Source organism: Pistacia vera, unplaced genomic scaffold (assembly GCF_008641045.1).
Source record: "Pistacia vera cultivar Batoury unplaced genomic scaffold, PisVer_v2 Contig427, whole genome shotgun sequence".
NCBI lineage: Eukaryota > Viridiplantae > Streptophyta > Magnoliopsida > Sapindales > Anacardiaceae > Pistacia > Pistacia vera.
In genome coordinates, this window is record NW_022196254.1 from 15970 (window position 1) to 32590 (window position 16621).

The 16621-nt window shown below is 34.4% G+C and overlaps 2 protein-coding genes across 2 annotated transcripts; both read right to left on the minus strand.

Annotated features, from left to right (window-relative positions):
• Positions 1–1138: 1138 nt before the first annotated feature.
• Positions 1139–10391, minus strand: LOC116143281 (K(+) efflux antiporter 6). The gene is made up of 20 exons (XM_031428743.1): positions 10023–10391; positions 9207–9250; positions 8893–8951; positions 8658–8736; positions 8515–8576; positions 8350–8425; positions 8165–8239; positions 7419–7490; positions 7229–7312; positions 6488–6556; positions 6310–6387; positions 6077–6165; positions 4015–4111; positions 3833–3886; positions 2981–3076; positions 2205–2393; positions 2037–2114; positions 1777–1821; positions 1392–1481; positions 1139–1274 (listed from the first exon to the last, which is right to left on the minus strand). The coding sequence occupies exons 1-20, from the start codon at positions 10228–10230 to the stop codon at positions 1179–1181; spliced, it is 1740 nt and encodes a 579-aa protein (XP_031284603.1). The 5' UTR covers positions 10231–10391; the 3' UTR covers positions 1139–1178.
• Positions 10392–11251: 860 nt separating this feature from the next.
• On the minus strand, positions 11252–16621 carry LOC116143229 (histone deacetylase 2). The gene is made up of 13 exons (XM_031428678.1): positions 16342–16621; positions 16200–16255; positions 15580–15694; positions 14555–14617; positions 14147–14215; positions 13895–14061; positions 13711–13775; positions 13585–13631; positions 13321–13362; positions 13177–13230; positions 12498–12584; positions 12113–12200; positions 11252–11604 (listed from the first exon to the last, which is right to left on the minus strand). Exons 1-13 carry the CDS (start codon positions 16573–16575, stop codon positions 11513–11515), a joined length of 1179 nt encoding a protein of 392 aa, XP_031284538.1. The 5' UTR covers positions 16576–16621; the 3' UTR covers positions 11252–11512.

Here is a 16621-nt window from a genome sequence, read left to right on the forward strand (position 1 = left end):
GGTTTGAATGTCATCTTGTTGGACATCACTTCTTTGTCGAAACGGATACGAAGTCCTTTGATCAAATGCTTCGATTCAACAAGAAAAAGGTTCCACATCAACAACTACTTCGATGGGCAGAATGGTTCAAGAAGTATTCTTTCGCCGTTTAACACATCAAAGATTACACCAATACCATTGCAGATTATCTATCCTTGCCTAAAACTAAACAAGTTAGTTTCATGCACCCTAGATCCAAACAAGAGCTTCAACAGTCTCGTGATTACTACCTTCATAAATCTAAGCGACAACAGTATATGCATGTATCAAGTACCTCTGAAAGAGAGTCATCTCAGTTTCCAGACATTTCTCTGGATACTCATCCAGATTCATCTTCTCGACATATTCCTATTGATTAGATCCTAGTAATGAATTGTCTCGATTTCCAAGATGAAGACTCGTGACACGTTACAAACTTGTTAGATGATTAAAGCTCTACGTGTCTTAAAGTAAATACTTATGTTCTTTATGTTTATCTGCAAAATAAGTGTGGACTAAATGACAGTTTGCCAACTCTAATGTAATATCTTCCGTATGAATTGTAAAAGTCAAACATTGTAGGGAAATAAATGTAAAAAAAAAATCCAAAAATTCAGTTGTCTCAAGCCATGTAATAAATGGCTTTTTAACGTGAAAAATCCAAAAATTCAGTTGTTTCAAGCCATGTAATAAATGGCTTTTTAATGTGTCTTGTATGTATTGACTGGGGCTGCAATTTCGCTAGGAATTATTTGGGCAGTGGTCATTGCTCTTCAAAAACTTGAATAAAAACCAATACACTTGGCTAGAAAAAACAGCTTACGCTTAGCAAAGAATAGCTATCAACTATGAATATTGATTCTGAATTACAAGCTGGAAACTATGATACAATTGAAAAAAAAAAGGGAAACTGTTGGAAAAAGAATGATGATCCAATTCCAGGTACAAGAAAATCAGTTAGTACTCTCATTTGTTAGTGGATTACCTCTTCCTTATCTTCCATTTTGGAGGGCCAATTTCATTTGGTTGATATCTGATCCCCCTGGTAACACACAGCTTTAAGTAAACAAAATAGTACGTCTATGTCCTCTTTGCACAGTGGAAGCCTCAGTAAGAAATACTTGTCAAGAAAAACTAGCAATTCCCTTTCCACTTCATATTCATGAATCATGGGATTCTTCCAGAGTCGAAATGGGAAGAAGGGTAACTCGCTGCTTCCCACTTTCTGATCGAAGGTTATCCCCTTTAAATCCCATCTGGGAGTCAAAACCATATTCAAGATAGCTTTAGATATAAGAACAATTAAGCTTCGTGTAAAGCAAAACTACAAAGACACGGTGCCTAGAATATTTAATTCTAAGATTGGCGATTACCTCAACAGCACTGTCAGGGGAGAACCACCGTAACAGCACCCCAAGATGTACAATAGAAGGAATTAACTTGAAAAGCAGAGGAGTTGTCACCTGCAATGATTAATGTTTGCAATTGACTCATAACCTGAAGGAATTATTGTTCCACAAACAATCATCATCATTTCCCATATATTTTGCAGGAGTTGGATCACCTCAGATGGCACAAATTCGTCAATTATATCAAGTTAAGACTACCAAAACCTTCACAATCACAAGATAACCCTTTGTTCATTAACAAACACTTGGGGAGAACGAAAATCCAATGTAACATTATTTGAAATTGGCATGCATAAATTCTACAAACTTCACATCATATTCCTTGAACATTATTGAATGATTGTCATACCAGGCTCAGAGCTGTTGTCCCAAGAAGCAGCAGGTACAATGTCCCCTGCAAATGGTCAAAAGTTAAGCTCTATAGTAGCTCATAGTTTCACATACTTTCCCGCTAAAAGCTAAGAGTTAAAACATCTGACATACACTATGAAGGACCTCAGTTTCTAAAATGTGAAGAATACACAGAAACCATTTTTGTAGCAAAAAAATTAAGCGAGGGATGTATTTCTGCTTAAGCACTGTCATGACTAAATGATTTACAGTACTAACCTCAACCAGATGCAGATTAGAAGCACGGCTAAGGAGAATAAATGCAAATTCCCCTATCTGTGCCAGAGACATTCCAGCCTACACAAGTGCACCGAATCAGGTTTCTTCAAGTACCAAAATACTCAAAAAGATAGCAAGCAACCATTACGCCATCACAAAATATCTTACAAGAACAGAGGTCTTGTTGTTGTAACCAAATCCCTTGACAACTGTGGTGACTACAGTTGTCTTTATGATGATCACTAATATGACAGAGGCTAATAATATGTCAATGTGATTCCAAAGAAAATGAACATGGATCAGCATCCCAATGCTAGCAAGGAAGAGAGCAGCAAAGAAGTTGCGAATAGGTTCGACCTGCACATTTCAAAAACTTCAATTGGCTGCTCAGAGAGGGAAAAACTAATGTATCCAAATTTTCATATCAGGAACCTCAACATGAAAGGCAACAATAGACGGACAACAACCATATAACACATTGCGCACGCAAGGTTTAAAAGTTGAGACCACAAACTTTTGACTCCAACATTATGATTTACTGTACAAGAACTAAAACTAATTGAAGAGAACAAAGAGAAATAGCCTGTCAGATGAATTCTAAAACATACTTCTTTGTGAAACCATAGAAACAACCACGTGAAGAACTACAAGTTTCTACTATCTTAAGTAAATTCTGGACAGATTCTAGCAGGAATCAATAATATTACATTACTCTTGGAGCTTGTTTTCTGCAAAGAGTCCCCATCATGCACACAAGCATCCAGCATAATTAAACAAAGAACGACAAACCATTTCTGTTGCGGACGTGGCACACTTGAATGCATGCAAGGAACATAGCAACCATTGACAACAGAATAACATTACAGATGCATGCATACATATCGGGAGCATAATTAAAGCACAGAAATTTTTCAGACATAATAGAAAAATACATGTTATCTTACTTGTTCTAGTGTATGCTGAGCAAGATCAGTTGTTGATATCATTACTCCAGCGGCAAAAGACCCCAGTTCCAGACTAAGGCCTAGCTTATCACTACACTGAAATCATAGAATCAATTAGATAACAGTTCACTAAGCAAGTCATCCGAATGATTTCGCTTGTGTTACTAGCTTAAAATTATCCAAGAACCTATCAAGTTCATTATGTGCATTTTGGACCATAGAAGGGTAGTGGTCTATCCAAAGTATGGTTAAGAGAATGTAAAGACCTGATTCTCAGGATCTTTTGAAGAGAATAACAGACCAACTATAAAGACTTATTCAAAAGTAACCAACAACCAAGAGACACAAACAGCCAAATTAAAGCCTTTTCTGCCAAGGCAGATGCACCAGTAGTGTAGTATTTTATTCTTCATAACCAAACTCTGCACTAACTATCTTCATGAAGTTTCAGTAACCATACAGTGTCCTTGTTACATAACACACAGACACTTAAAATTGTAACCATATACCTATTTACAATAGAAAAAAAATCATCATTGCAATTTTTTAACGAAAACTATCAAAGGAATATTCTAACTCGACAAAATAAAGCTAGGTTTTGCGACCACAAAGCAAACACTCATCTCAAGAGCTTAACTGTAATTCCACAAGTAAAACATTTGCCATCAAATTTACAATCAGATGTTAATATACGTATATATTGTTTAAATGATATTGTTTTCTCTAATCACAAAGTAAAAGAATTGAAGGTATCTACCAAGTAAAAAAGGTGAGTGGACCAATAGGATTATTCTGCATGCCAAAGTAAATTAAATATACTAGATCGATCAAGAATTAGTAAGTGAAACAAACCCAGGCTACAAGCAAGCAGAATGCAACTGATGCCAATTGATAGAGTTCATTGGTCTGCACAAATAAGCATGTAAGTCATTAGATAGATCAAAGTAAAACATCTACTCACTCACATATATACATGTTTGTCAATTACAAAACAAGAAGAGTTGGTGGATTCTACTTTAAATAAAAATCTGTACCTGTGACGATAGGCTTATCATCAGCTTTAGAAACCAAGGAACACAAGTTCGAGATAATACTGACAAAGAAGCCAAAAAAGCAATCAACACAACCAACCTGGTCAAAAGGACAATTAGTTAGTCATAACTTACAGACAAGTTCAATACTTACACCTGTAAAGCACGAAAAAACACCCAATTATGCCCACGTTTGATTCTTAGAAACATATAATGGAATTTATAATTCTGGTATACCTCCTAATTATATTGTTTTTTATTGGGTTTGGAAACCTTGATATAATGCCTTATTTCTTGAGCCTTAATTATATTAGGGTATGTGTCTTTTGATATCAGTTAAGTTTACAAGTCCATCCTGTTCATAAAACTAAAAGTTCTGTTTCAGTCTTAATTGTTGGATCTCTAAACAACATTGGGATTATTACAGAGGCAATTTTCCTCGGAAATTTTGTCTACCATTAACATGAGGCTGATGTTTCATGGTCTTCAACAGGCATGTGGAAGTTAAACATACAAGGAAAGACTGGCCCAACTTTACATTTATGCCACATAATTATCCATAATACAATACAATGCCCAGAGTTCAGATTGCAGGTAAAAAAAAAAGAGAGACAGAGAGACAGAGAAAAGAAAATCTAAGATAAATGATGAAATTTTCTGTGTAATTTGGATAAGAAATTACTTCTTTTTAACATTGTTAATTCATTGATTGGAAAGAATCCTCGTAGGAAAATGAGGCAGTAAAAATTGATCCAATAAATTTCAGAGCATTTGAACTTCAAAGTGATTTCCTTCTCCTCTTAGATCAAAGCCTCAAATTCAAAGTGAAACAGGAGCCTCACAGTCCAGTTATAATAGGACGAAATATTTATACCTGCAACTTTCCGAATAGTTTGTACAGCACAGAACATGGAAAAGTGAAATAGACCCATGGATGAATTGTTTTAGGGTCTACTTGGGAGTTTTTTTTCACTGGTTTTGAGGGGTTTTTAATTAGACTGGTTTTGAGGTGTTCTAAAACCATTATTTGCCAGATTTTTTATAGACTAGTTTTGACTGGTTTAAAAAGCCCCCAAAACCAGTGTAGTGTATTTTTGAGGGGTTTATAAAACACCCCAAATCGAGGTGTTTTGGCTGGTTTAAAAATTTTATCCCAAAAAAACTCATTTCTACTATTATTCCGTGATATACTATAATCCCTTTGCTGCAAAAAAAAAAAAAAAAAGTCACAGAATAGAGGGCCAAAGGAAAAGACTGGCATTTCATTTGATTCTTCCTTCTCCAGCTTCTTCAATTCTCTCAACAAGGTTTGTTTTTCTCTTTCTCTCTCATTTTTTGTTTGGGTTTACCATGCCACTATAAACCAAAAGAAAACAGAGGATTGAGCACTGGCAATCTGGAATCATAAAGCTGTCATATGCAGAAACTGGTGTTTGTTCCTAACATTAATTGTTGGTTGGAGATGATGAATATCTCGTAAATAGACCCTTGTAAACTGAATCACATGTGTGAGTGTGACATGAAAATGATATATTACCATATTGTTTTTATTGGTTGCATAAGTACCTGGGTGTTTTTGTCCTCTTGTTTGATTGGAGAGAAAGAAAATAAAAACAAATAATGTAGGCATTATCTGTATTTATCAAAGTTAATTCAGCAAAAGAGAGAGTGTTTTAACTTTGTTTGGTTGTGATTGTGTGAAGAAAGCGAAAGATAGACAACATTGTAATTTACTGATTTGTACTTCTCTTCATTTAAATGTTTAAGTTAGGGAATTTTTATGGGCATATATATAAATTTATCAATTTAAAAAACTGTCAGAACCGTTGGAAAATAAACTCCTAAGCACAAGTTGGGTGTTTTAAAAACCGCTACTAAAAGCCCCTCAAAACCGCTACGATGGTTTACCCTCATAACCGTTTCGATGGTTTACCCTCAAAACCGTTTCGATGGTTTACCCTCATAACCACTACCATAAAACTCCCAAGCAGACCCTTAAAGTAAACTCAAGAAATGAAGAAAATGAGACCACAAACAGGCAATTTTTGGCAAGTTTCCATCTTACAGTTTGGTGATGGATATCATTCCTTGAAGAACACCAGAAGTCCCACCCAGAACTGGAAGCAATGCAAACAGCAAGCCCACAGCACAATCCTGAAAGTTTAAAAACTTCTCAACACCCGAGAGTGATCAAAGATAAAGTAAAGATACAAATTCATAAAATGTGAACCAGAAAGCATAAATGGAACACTTAAAATAGAAATGGATAAAACAGGATGAGGAGAAGCAAATAAATACCTGTAGAATAAGGGTGCCAATTGTGACTTGCCCATGAAGAGCACTAGAGGAATTCTTTTCCATCAGAAACTTTAAAACCTGTGGTCAAAATGATGTAAGATTTTAATAAAAGCACTACATACCAATAAAGATCTAAAGGAGTAGAAAGTGCATGCAAGTGTATCATGTGACATTTTACCACTGCTGTTGAAGACATTGAAAGAAACGCGCCGACAAATATCCCCTCTGAAGGTTTAACTCCAAATAACTGCAAACAGCATCCAATCAGAACTGCAGCATTGAGAATGAGAAACATTGTGTAACATAGTCTACATTTAGAAAAGAATACAAGACAAAAAGAGATCAGTATGAGAACATAGCTCTATTTGTAACCACAGAAAGTGGACCATTGCCCCATGAACAAACCCAAACTTTAAGGTCAGGATGTATACAGAATGCAACTTCAGAGGCCAATAGTAAAACAAAGACCTGCCTTTGGAACACAGCTCGTCCAATATCATACTACTTTGATTCCAGAAATAAATGTAATAGAAAATATGATTCCCTATTAAACCAAATGATACCATTATTGATTACTTGTCATTGAATTAACATGGCAGCCTTATTCCATTAATGAAAAGTCAACATAACCCATACTAAACAATCAAAACTTAAAAGCAGGTCAGGAAGCTGATGAGATTTAATCAAGCCCACACAGTCCAGTTCCAAGTTAGTCACATTAAAAAGATTCTCTACAGCCTTCCTTCCATATACTAGTTTCTTTTTTTTTTTAATTTTCTAATTATTTTATTTGTAATTCAAATAGCTTTTATCATTTTCCTCTGGATTCAACTAAGTGTTAAATAATCCGTCCACAGGTAAAAAGAATATCAACACTCAGCAATTTACATAACAATTTTGTAAGAAAAATTGAACATACCAAGGCCGTAATTCCACACAAGAACATAAACAAGAAAATTTGAAGCAGACCTCCCAAAATAGCAACTGCTCTAACAACTCGAAGCTACAATTAAAAAGGATAAAATTTGAATCATGATGTTAACAATAAAATTGAAATACGTCAAGTGAAGCAAAAAGAAAGAAACAAAACAACATGTGAGAGCATAAACCTTTGCCGTAGAGAACTCTAGGCCCAATGCAAAAAGAAGAAAAATAACACCAAATTGAGCCACTGTTTCAACCTGCATGAATAAATCCAAGTGTAGAAAATAGCACATGTAAGTAATCTCATAAAAGAAAAATATTTTTTCATTGATATGTAATCGTAATAGGAAAACCCAACACACAACCAAGCGAATAAGTGCAGAGAAAAACAAATCATCTCAAAAGATGTCACGGAATGGTATCTTCAGCTACTAACAGTTTGTACAAAAAAAGGTCAATCATGCGACAGTTGATTACTATAATTCCTAATTAATACCATTAATCATTTTATAAAGGTGTCATTCATGTTAGGAAAAAGCCACAAGCATTCAAAAAAAAAAAATAAAAAAAATTGAATAACTTGGATTGTTGAAAGTTGAAACTTTTAAATTGCAACACTAAAGGCCACTTGGAAGTAAGTGAAATGTGTCGAGACTTTAATTAAGTTCTGAAAAGATTATAAAATTAAATTACTTTGAGATGACAGATGAGAAGAAAAACAATATAAAATTAAATTACTTTGAGATGACATATAAAAAAAAAAACAATTTTCAATATAAATTGATTCATCACTACTCATCTCATACATGAAAGGCTTACTTTACCAGAAGAATCATTTAATACTATGAAAAGGATCATCAAAATATATTCGAGAGGAAGTGGTATGTAAGAAGCAAAACTGTGAGATTGTTAATTAAAACAAGTAACATACTTGCACCATTTCACTAACAAAGCTAAACCCTCCAGGTCCAATAACGGATCCTGCTAGTAAATATCCTGTTATCACCTGTATATATTAGCAAGGTTAACTATTCTGTCAGGCAATCAATATCCAGAGACTTTCAGACAGATTCTATAATAAAATCATCAATTAAGCTTATATCAATTTAATCAGACCGGCTGTCCAGCACATGCAAATGCGATGCCACCACATGCTGCAGACACAATGACGACCACCAAATCTGATATCAACCTACCAAAAGTGAGAAGAAATGTTTGATCAGCTTACAACTTAGGTATAGAAATTTGATTCTGACAAAACTATGTCAATTGCAAGCTTACCTTAAATCTAGCTGCAGCACAGGGTATTTTGATTTAAAATTAGATATAATGAAAATATTATCCTGAAAACAAATAAGAGTCAGTTTGTAATCATAATTATATTATAAAGATCAAAGGAGAGAATTTCTAAAACAGAATGCTACCTTGCGATCTATTAGCGTTGGTGTCTCTTCGGCGCCATTATCATTATCCAGATTAAAAACATCATGAAGTTTAAATGATCTAAAATGAGGAAAAAAGAAGTGTAAGAATTCTGAAACTTTCCAATCAGTGAAGCAGAATTCTCATTGAGAATGAACATTCACTACTCTAAATACAAATGCAAATTATTGGAATTTATACATGAAATCTACTATGACAAAAGATAGAAGCATATACTTTTCCTCTTTTGTGTCATTTTTCTTCGGCTTAACTCTTGCTACAGTTTCTAAAACTGCCTGATCAACACAAAAATGTAGAGAAGATATATTTAGCAAATGCTTCAAGCTAAAATACGTCCTAGAAAAGAATGCTATTTTTGCAGCCAATTAATTGTCAAAGGAAGCTATATCAAATTTGTAAGCAAATAATAACAATATGCACTGTTACTGAAATTAAGAAGATCCATAAATCCTACAGTTATAAATCCTAATAAACACAGTTCTTTAAAGAAATTGACATTTAAAAACCCAAAAGTAGACAATGCCACCAACCTGCTGACCAGCTACACTGTTGTTAAAGCTTCCAGAATCATTCGCTGCAAAAAATAAGAAGTCTGAATTCTGTACTGAGAGGATAAAAAAACAGAAGAAGCAAAGAATATAGCAGCTCAAGGCCACATAAATTCTAATAATAATAAAACTATTAGACCACAGGTGGACACCCACAAAAGAAAAGAAAAAATCTAGAAGGTTGGTATATTGCAATTGACCAAAAACTGATATCCAAGAGTTTCCTCTTAATCGAGCAATCAACAAAAGAGAACACTTCACACAAGCTTTGCTACTGAACCTCTAATTATATTTCAAGCAGCAGGCTTTAAGACAGTGCAGCATTAAATAATCAGGGATTACCAACCTTAACCCAAGTACCCACAAGATGTAAGCCAGCTAATCAAAGTAAGATAAAAAAAAAAAAGGAAAACTGATTTTGGAAATAAAGATCATATCCCAATAACATGTTCAAAAATTACCCAGAAGCAATATATAAATTTATCATTAAATCTATACATAGAATAAAAATCTCAAAGCTTTGTTTGGCAACATGAATTTTAAGCTTTGAGCAGTTCGGAAATTTTATGAAGAAGACTACCTCTAGATCTAAATTTGTTCAGTTCTAGATTTCTTTTTCGTTGCTAAAATATAACCCAAAAATAGTTCTATTAAGTCAGTTGAGAAGAAACTATAATATATTTCCAGGTTGCTGCTTTTTCTCGGCAAACAAACAAAGAAAAAGTTCCAAAGAAAAGTAAGTATGAGTTAAGCTGAGTTGACAACTGAATGAAGAAAATAAAGATTAGAGTAAGAAACCTTCAATCTGTTCATTCTCAGTGAACTCTTTCTCGAGAGCTCGATCGATTATATCAGCAAAACTATCCGGTTTAGGAACAGAAATATTAGAAACGGTGGCGTTCAAGTCAGTGAGAGGAAACTGGTCCAAGTCAGTGAGTTTAGTAGCGAGTGAGATAGAAGCGAAGCAGAAGAAGAGCAAGAGAGAGGACAGTGATGTTGAGAACATTGCAGGGGATACGGTGGCGCAGGTTAAGAGTTGAGGTTGGTACGAGAGAGAGGAGATGCCGGTCTGCCGATGCTAACAATGCAAGTGGGGGAAACTGGAAAGAAAGAGAGAGACTGGGAGGAGAAAATAAAATTGTGAAGAGAGTTAGATGGTAGAGAGGAAAGAAGTGACGGGAATAATAATTAATTAATTTCAGTGATAATAATCAGCACAGCCTTCTACTTGGTAATAATAATTGGAAAATATGATTATAGCTTTGTTTTTTATTAATCTAGCGTAAGTAAGACTTTAAACAGTAATTGTAATATAAAAAGGGTAGAACAATCCTATCAAATTATTTAAAAATTCAATTTATAATGTGCCGGCTACCTGAAGCGATTACCCGACCGGCTTCATGCCTCCTACAAGATTCGTAATTCTTTAAAAATAAATTCATTTCACATCAACACTCCATATAACAGACCTCAATAAAGTAGAGAGTATTATTTAAATATAATTCATATCAGAGAAAATTAAAATTTATCTAGATTTAAAACATGAGACCTGTCTTAAAGAATAATTCAGCTGTTGGTATTATCCTCTAACATACATCATATGACAATGTGCACATGTCAATTACTGTCCTAATTTTAATAAAAGAAATATTAGGTAAAAATATGGTGAATCTTGGATTTGAAGGAATGTGCTTACCTCTTCTTTTTTTTTTTTTTTTTCTAATTCATGATTACTTATGGGACAAAAAATTTGTTACCAACCTACGCACATCTTAATTAATTTTTCGAGACCCTAAACTATTAATCAAATAAAAGATCCAGTGACTACCCCTATTAGCAATCAAAGAGAGACTCGAACTCAAAACCTCTTGAATAATACACTCAATAGTCTCAATCGAATCACTCGACCACTTAGAGAAAATAAGTTTGTCTCAACTAGTTTTTTATTGATTTGTTTTAAAATTATATCAGTAACATTTCTAATAATTCCATTATTATCACTTTTTCATTTTCAAACAGACTTAGAATTGAAGAAAACAATATACAAGGGAGTAATTTCATACATTTACCACAGCAATATAACTGAATCACCGTCATGTCTTTTTTCCTTTGCCCTCTTTAAATTCCAATATATACATAAGACATAACTAAGGTAGAGCTTTAACACAAATTTGCTTCAGATTTATACGATAATAAACAAAGGTGAAACGTTTGGTGTTTTTCTATTTCCCCATATGAATATGATCCATATGGCATAGAGAAATGGCCTTTTAACTGCATCTAGAGCTTCACCGGGAACTCCCCAAATCTATAAGGCGTTTTCTCGAGAGATTTATTATTGAATCTGCTATAATTCTGGCACTGGACTTCATATAACCACCTGAAACATCGAACACCCAAGAGATAAATACAACCACCAATGATTTCATGATAAATTATCAGCAACATGTCGGACCATTATGAGCTGTGGAAGTAAGTTGTATACAATAACTTCAAGGGTAAAAGCTTCAACTATCCAATACAAGAAATATAGCCAGAGACCAATATGTTTTAAATAATTGGCAAGTTTGTTATTTATCCATTTACTATGAGCAGGTAAAATTTCACAGAGAAATTGCGGGAACTTAGTAAGTAATCTGATCATCAGCTCCATTATGAGTCTCAGTGAGAGATGATCAGAAGGCCTAAACACTAGGTTGATCATATTGACAAGCCACAAGGCACAATATGAGAATTAAGAGATGGTTCTTAGCTGAAAAGAGCCAGTTCCTCAACACTGGCTGAGAATGTAAGCACGCATTCACATATTCATAAATAGCATTAACAAACACGAACAGAGAAACATAGAATTTATCAACACAGTATATCTAAGTTTCAAATCCGGTGACCTGATGTGAGCATGACTATAGGAATGTTTCTTGAGCGAGCAAATCTGAAGACCTTCTCATCTCTAGCAGCTATCCCCTCGGGACTAATCTGCAGCAGCATAAGCACAGCATGAACCTTGTAGTTAATTATCATATTGGAGGGAACTCACACACAATATAGGTAACTGACTTCATAAAGAACATGCTCATTCATTCTTTGCAGCAATTATAATAACTATTTAACTAGCATTAGATTGGAAAAATATTCTCATTGTAAAGATTCTTTCAACACCATTCTTTGATGAACTGTCAAATGATAAACCTCCGAGTCTCATCATGAGCCCAAACGTTGAGTTCAATAAATTTGCTTCATAATAGGGTGCAGTATCCAACAACCAAATTTTACCTTTAACCTGCCCAGTGGATCCCCATCTAAGATATCAGTGCCAGCATTGTAAACTACTAGCTCAGGATCAAACTTACGTCCAGCAACCTAAAATAAAGAAATCAATAATATCAATGCCACAGAGCTCCAAAAGAGATTTTTTCAACTCTTTCTTGCGGTATTAACACTATAATCATTTACAACTATAATATTCTCTATGTCCAGAAACAAAATGCTATTGTTCTCACTATTTAATCAGTGAAATTCAACAACCACAGAAATAATTGTTAACAAGACCGAAGAGAGGCAAAAAAAATCCCGAAAGGTACCAAAAAAAAAATTGGAAAAGCAAGAGTACATTCCAGTCAACAGCAAAACTGTGACCATAAAGTGGGCAAACTACATTCCAAAACAGCATTTTTGACCAAGAAATGAATGCCAAGGTCATACATACAAATAATGCATGTCAGGTGGCAAACATGTATCAAAAAGATGGTAATGGCGCTCAGATAGAAGTTGAAACCTAAAAGACCCCACAACTGCCATACGAAAAGGCAATATTATTGGAGGGAAACAGCAAGACACTGTATTACACTGGTCTGTAGAAAGCTCCTAAAGGAGACACAACCAAAAGCTTAAATTGTCAGAATCAAGGAGAGAACAACAGGTGAGACATGTTATAAGCAAAAGCCATTTATACCTCAAGTGCATCATCTAATTTCTTTAGGTACTCATCTGTTGTTGTCCCAGTCTGCTCAATTTTAAGAAAAGCGAAATATTATTGGAGGAGAAGAACAAAACAGATATGATTCACTTTTCAAAATAAGATTGCAAAGCTTACCACTACTTCAACCTTCTGATCTATGTACCTCCTCGCCTCATAATCCTAACAGTGAAATTACAAGAGCGAGAGGAAAAGAAGAGCAATAAGAATCTTTACTAAAAGAAACAATTAATATCTTAGAATGACATTAAAACATAGATAAAGAGCAATATATAAGTGGTAAGAAAGAGAAATGAAGGATTAAATCTAAAATAGCTGCATGAGAAAAAACTAGAAACTGAATTCAAAGAATCAGTAGCTTAATTTTAGGAGCTTGCAACTTACAAACGGATATATTCCAGGGTTGTACATATCCAAAATATAAACTCGCTCTGTTAGAACAAATGACATCGTTGAGATTCCAAAGAAAATATTAAATAAAAGCACCATCAGGACAAATAAGTGACCTACCGTCATCAGAAAAGTCCTTTTCATGACCATTTCCTTGATGTGCATCAAGATCAATTATCATAACCCTGCATTTGAGATGATGATGAAAAGAAACTTCATAAAAGGGTAATCGTCAACTGAGATCTAAGTTCCAAGTTAAAATTGCAACACTGCATTTATTTCATCTGAGCTGAAGTATTAATACCTCGATATATTTAACTTAACGAAGGCATAATGTATGCAAAGAGAAATGTCTGCATAAGCGCAAAATCCACCTCCTTTATTAGCAGAACAGTGATGGAACCCTCCTCCAATATTGATAGCCCATCCTCGCTCTCTTGCAAGATTGCCTGCCAATATGGTTCCACCCACCTGCAGTCAAACTTATAATCAGCATAATCCAATTTCAAAGAATAAAACCAACTGAGAATATATTTCAGGACAGATGATGGTTCACCTGCTTGCGGAATCGATAAAGAACACTCTTCTGCACAAGACAATTGGGAACTACTGCAACAGGAGGGACCTATTCATGGTAGCACATTAAATTAGTAAAATATCTTGTTCACAAGACATGAAATTGTTTAATCCCATGCTCAAACTATTAAATTATGCCAGAAGCACCCTGTAAATTATAAATTGTGAGCATGGTTATTCCATTAAACCAAAATCATTTTAATTGAACTAATTTTGTAGTCCTTTTGAATGGCATGACATCACTCACCCCTTTTTTGGCATTTAATGAATTCATTTCAAATTGCACATCGACATATGCACTTGATTAATAAGATTAATATGAACCACAATCTTAAAGAAAATAATCATGAAGTAAAGAATAGCTGCAAATATAACCCTTATGCATTACCTCCATTATCGCGGCAACATTTGCACTGCTCTTCAGACTATCCAAATATGATTCTGTATGTACCTGATTGCATATAAACAATAAGTTTTGCACATAGTTTCCTAACACTTTTACAGTGAGTAAGCACATAATTGTTTTGTATTCATTTGTTCATCTCATGCAAATTGCAATAACATAACTTAGTTGGTTCAGATGTAACGGTGTTTGTTGGTGCAAAATAAAATATGATCACCATCTTTGAAGAATTGAGTAGGTTCCAAAGTAAAAATATCGTAAAACACATCACAGTCTCTCAGAACAGTTATCTTGAGTATTAAAAACATGCCAAGTGTATCAAGAGAATGAATTCACCAGAAGAATTCAGAAACTCCCTTCTTATTAATCTCCTTTACCTAGAAAAATAAAGCGACTTCTGAGGGTGGAGAGCCATATTTTTTTTGGGTTTCTAAATTATAAAATTAGTAGAAGGTGAAGACAATCAAGCCCAAATAATATAAAATAAACTAAAAATAACAGCTCTAGTAAGTCCTTACTACAGAAGACCAAGTTAAGCATGGCATTTTGACCAGCATTACCACTTAAAAGTCTCACAATATACTACTACTAAGAAAAATTTCCTTCCAAATTATCACCACCACTGACTGGTCTGAGTTTGTGTAGTATTGCATCTCCATGGCAAAACTTATGGAATGAGATGAAAGGCACCAACTGGCAAGTCATGCGCATAATGCATATAAACTAAGGACCCATCTGTATATCTATGTATATTATCAAGCTGAAGTTGGACTTTACAACTGTTACAGTGTCTAACACAATTTGGTTGCATGCTATGCAGAGTTTTCATAATTCTTCAGAACAGACTCCTACAGTGTGACTTTCCCATTACAAGTCATATTGCCTTCTAAACCACTTGAAAACAAGCTCGATGCTAGCTTACATAGTTAAATACTTTCATAGCAACTTCTATAGTCATAATGTGTCACTGCATATCTTAAACAGAAGCCAAAGAGAAATATAGAAATTACCACAAGGAGATCCTCTGTTGAAGCTTCCATTGGCTCAACAATACGATTTTTGTCCAAACCATCCACATTGAGGAACTGGCATATGCGACCCCATTTAGAAGAATCAAATGGGTGCCTTCATCAATTGCGCGAAAAAGTCAAGAAAACAGTCAATTAACTACTCAAGTTAAGTCCACAATTCACCAAATTTAATGGAATTGGATTTTTTACATTATCCATGGTCAGCACAAAATCCTGTTATGGAAGGTTTACCATACGTAAGTCCAAATTGTTTCACAGTGAGCAATAATGGACTAAATTTTATCTTGGGCTGGAAAAGGTCAAAACAAATAATTCCAAAGCTAAACTCTGGGAATGGCTTAAATTGGCTACAATTAGGCAGCTGCCCTGTCCAGACACCATGTTTTTGTTACCAAGACAACATTTAACTAGCATGTTCACGCTCTAATTGAAAACGCCTATATATAAGCTAGTTAATCAAACTCTTCTGTACTTCAAATTGATTATACTCGATTATACTGTTTTTCATTTCTTTACTAATCCGTTCAAATAATAATAATAATAATAATATAGAAATAAAATCACATAAACTGAAAGAAAAAGAAGTCAGAGCCTCTTACAGCTTCTCTAATCCAAGAAACGAAATATCGTAAGCGGGTGAGTAAACCATTGGGACCTAATCGTTCAAACAATAAAAAATTATCATTCCAAAATGAAATTTAACAACACAAATAACTTCATATATAAAAACATATAGGTTACCTTGGAAGGGGGAACATCGAAGTAGAGCTTGCTGGATAGAATTCGGTCTCGCCGGAGAGTTTCAGGATCAGTTGCAGTTGAGGTTGATGAAGAAGATGACATCGTATGATTTCGCATGTAGCAATATAGAGAATGAGATACTTTGATGGTGGCAAATGTCAGTATAACATAGAGAATGGGTTTACCCAGTTTCCGAGTTGATTCAACGACAATCGGTATGAATTGGTTCTTCATAGGTAATTATCCAGTAATTAAGTAGAGCGGATAAAAGTGGAAATAT